Source organism: Dryas octopetala, chromosome 2, assembly GCF_963921425.1.
Source record: "Dryas octopetala chromosome 2, drDryOcto1.1, whole genome shotgun sequence".
Taxonomy (NCBI): Eukaryota; Viridiplantae; Streptophyta; class Magnoliopsida; order Rosales; family Rosaceae; genus Dryas; species Dryas octopetala.
In genome coordinates this window covers 16,102,706-16,106,746 of record NC_141367.1, presented here as the reverse complement: position 1 = coordinate 16,106,746, position 4,041 = coordinate 16,102,706, and the positions used below count along the sequence as shown (strand labels likewise).

The 4,041-nt window shown below is 33.9% G+C and overlaps 1 protein-coding gene across 1 annotated transcript; it reads right to left on the bottom strand.

Moving 5' to 3' along the window:
• Nucleotides 1-625: 625 nt before the first annotated feature.
• LOC147293463 ((R)-mandelonitrile lyase 1-like) lies at nt 626-1,456 on the bottom strand. Its single transcript, XM_086231075.1, has 3 exons — nt 1,360-1,456; nt 1,110-1,238; nt 626-909 (listed from the first exon to the last, which is right to left on the bottom strand). The coding sequence occupies exons 1-3, from the start codon at nt 1,454-1,456 to the stop codon at nt 626-628; spliced, it is 510 nt and encodes a 169-aa protein (XP_086087201.1).
• Between the last annotated feature and the right edge of the window lie 2,585 nt (nt 1,457-4,041).

Sequence of the window (4,041 nt, the reverse complement as noted above, 5' to 3'; positions counted from 1 at the left end):
TTTTTTGCCTCGAACTTAAGTGGTTAAGTCAGTTGTCATTTTGACCAACATTTTTTGTGGTCGAGCCCTATAATCTAATGCATCCTAAATTTTTTTATCATGTTTTGAATCTACAACACATATATAATTAAAATTCATGGGATAAAAATTTTAGGACTCTCCACTCTAAGAGAGGGTTTCAACTTTGACAGCTACATTAGGGTTTCTTTAGAAATTACCAAAAAAACTAAAATCCGTCATTAATTTCTATAATTATCTTCAATCTACATAGTCATTATCATGTTATAATATAGCTTAATATATATACACTTATAAGCATATCATTTGATGATGATATATTATAGGAGCTCTATGTGGTACTAAGTTACTAATGTAATTCACCATGTAATGTATAAAGTGATATAAACCCAAATTGTCATCCTTAGTCAACAATAAAACTATTTTGACCACATTCATGTACCAATTATGTACCACATTTTAAAAAATACATTAGACCCATTTTACAAGCAATGTGATAATATGGTAGATAATGTGGTACAAAAATGCGTTCCATGCAGCAATTTCGTAACGTACTTGATGCGTCGGAATAGAAGATGATTCTCTCTGCTGTGGCATGAACTGCAATTCACAAGTTCTTAGGCTCTCCCTTGTTAAGCAATTCCACAGCCCCATGTCTCCTTCCCATTTCATCAAAGATGGATCCCCCAACTTTGGTTCCCAGCACATGATTTAAACTAAACCCATTGTCTGGACCAACACCAGCATCCAAAAGACCTTCTTTCACCACAGATTGCCAAACTTCCAAATCAGGATGGAACACCACTGAATTTTCAATCCACTGATATGCCTCCTCATACCATATCCATTTCCCAATCAACCCCTGATTTCTGAAAGAACTCCTCTTCAGCTCTGGAGTAGAACCCGGAATTGATCATGCTTGTCCCACCCAGGACTCTGCCTCTAGCATTTGGGATACCCTCTTCTGAAGTAAACCTTTGGGCAGGTGTATCACCATCATCATCTGCTTGCATAAGATTAGCATGGAAGCCCTTTTGGAGGAGGACATTTGGGTATGCTTTTGGGACATTGCCCCTTTCAAGGACAAGGACTTGAGTATTTTTGTGACAAAGTTGCAGCCAAAGGGCACCCTGCTGTGCCCCCTCCAATCACTATGCAGTCATATTCTTGGTCTGGAGATAGATCAGTGGCATTGTACACTGATGTCATGTAACTAAAATCTGCAATGAATACAATGTACAACACTTTTAATCTTCTAAATAATTTAAAACTAGGCAGCTAGCTGTGTAGAATATTAATTACAAGGAACATTTAATATGTGAGAGGGTTATATGTATATACCATGGTCAGATGGAGTAGCCAATGAAAGCAGCTCCAAATATTGAAGATGGGAAACACAGAGGAGCGAGGCTAAGGCAGCTATGGTTGATTTCTCCATGTCTTTGAATTATGGTTTCTGCATAAAACTAGAGAGAGTGGATATGTGACATTATATGTGTTTAACAACTGAACATCATTCAAGGCTTTTGAATAGCTAGGTGGCAAGTATGATTTTAAATCTTGACACTTGTGTATGAATGTGTCATGTTAAATTTTGTTACAAGCATTCAAGCTGCCACATGCACCAGTATAGCCATCACCGGGCACCAAATAATTGTACCTCCTGTATATGGTTCAGAGGAATTTGGAGTATGCAACAGCAAGTGTACAGATATGGAGGAGCTCTCAAAGTGGGCGACTTTGGGTCCTCAGGACTAAACCCAAACTAGACCCAACTCCTTCTTTGCTAGTTTCAAATGGGCTAGAAAGCCCTTAGGGACACATTCTGGGCCTGGCCATGTACCATTATATGTCCAATCCATTGATATATTGCCAAACTTGGGAGAATATGTTTTGTTGCTTTTTCTTTTTCTTTTTCGGTAGAAGGGCGGGCTGTTTTGTTGCTCCCTTGCTTTCAGGCCCAAAGTAAGAAATATCTTATATATATAGGCCTCTTCTATTGAGAGATTTTTCAAATAATTTTAGTTAAGGGATCTTTCATAGGGCTCATTCCATATAGTATTTCAACCATCCGAACTGTCTATTTTTTAGGTCTATATTCAAAAATCATCTTTGCAAAAAATTAAATAAATTGAAAACCATTAAGTTATCAAACTTTAATCAAATAAATAGACGAACATAATATTTTCGATAAACACTTGAAATGGTGACTGTTTAATCAACGATCAAATGGTTTCCAATAAATCTAATTTTTTGCAAGGATGATCATTCAATGGAAACTAAAAAAATAGACCATTCCGATCATAAAAATACAATATGAACTGGGCCCCACAAGAGATCCTATTTAAAGAATCACTTATTTATTTAAGGGATCTCTTGTGGGGTCCACTCCACATTAAATTTTGATGATCGGAACCATCTAATTTTTTTGTTTCCATTGAAGGATTGTCCTTGCAAAAATTAAGTAAATCGAAAACCATTTAACCGTTGATTAAATAATGATCATTTGACTTGACCGTTGTTTAAATAGTGGTCATTTCAAGTGTTTATCAAAAACATTTTGTTCGTCTATTTATTTGATCAAAATTAAATATCTTAATGGTTTCCGATTTGTCTAATTTTTTGTATAGATAATCTTATAATAGAGATCTACAAAATAAATAGTTTGGATCATTGAAATACAATGTGGAGTGGGCTCCATAAGAAATCCCTTTTTTAAGTTTAGGACTTATATATATACAGGCATCTTTCATTAAGAGATCCCTCAAATTGTTTTATTTAAGGGATCTCTCATTGGACCCACTCTATATAGTATTTCAACTATCCAAACCATCGATTTTTTAAGTCTATATTCAAAAATCATCCTTACAAAACATTCGACAAATTAGAAATAAATACGAATATAATATTTTCAATAAACACATGAAATTGTGATCGTTTAATCAATGATCAAATGGTTTTCGATTAACCTAAATTTTTGCAATGATGATCCTTTAAATGAGACAAAAGAAATAGACGGTTTCAATCATCAAAACATCATGTGGAATAAACCTCACAAGAGATCCCTTAAATAAGCTTATTTAAAAGATCCCTCAATGAAATGTTTATCAAGTATATTATTGCTCACATACTAAAAAAAAATATTCAAAGAAAAAAAATTAGACCATTAGGACAATTCAAAAGAGACAATTATGAGCCTACACTGATTCCTCATTTGGATTACCCCTGTACCTCACAGATGTTGTCTTCAATCGCAAATAAAATTTATAAGAGATAATAGAAACAAGCTACTACAAGGGTTCTTCACCATGCTTATTTCTCATCCCATGTAATCTTACTCAAAACCCAACCCTCCCCCCAAACCCTTAATTTCGCTTTTAATTATCTAAAAGCATTTTTAAACCGTCTACAAGCATTATTAAACATACTCTTAGTCCTGTTTAAACCCACATATTTAAACCAATTAAAATAGGACTATATAATTCTCGTGTTTTGATTTAAATTGGATTAGCTATCTAGTTCAAGGAAGAGCCAAACACGAGGCTAATCTAAAATAGTTTAGTTTCATACCTTTAATCCCCTTTAACACATCCCCTATATTGATCTAAGTCAACTGGATTGATAGAAAATTGGAATGGGCATTCTTACAAGTTTATATGGTAATACCCATTTCATTATTTTCGTGGAATGGCAATGATATCGATAGCATTCTTGTGTGCAAAAAAAAAAAAAAAAGTAAAAAAATTTACAAACAGGACACCTATTTTAATGGTTATTTCATTTCAGAATATTAATTTTGATTTGTGTTAATGAAAGACACATACTTTTATTTTGTGCCAATTAAGGATCCTGTTTTTTCTCAATTTTGGCCCGACATTAAATCCATCAAAACTCCACCAAATCTAGAAAAGTTATATTTGGTTTAAATATATGCATCTTCTCTTTACAACCATATAAAGATCACTCAAATCGAACATCTACAACTCCAGATAATTGGCCCAAAAGTAAGGTACCCGAAACTGT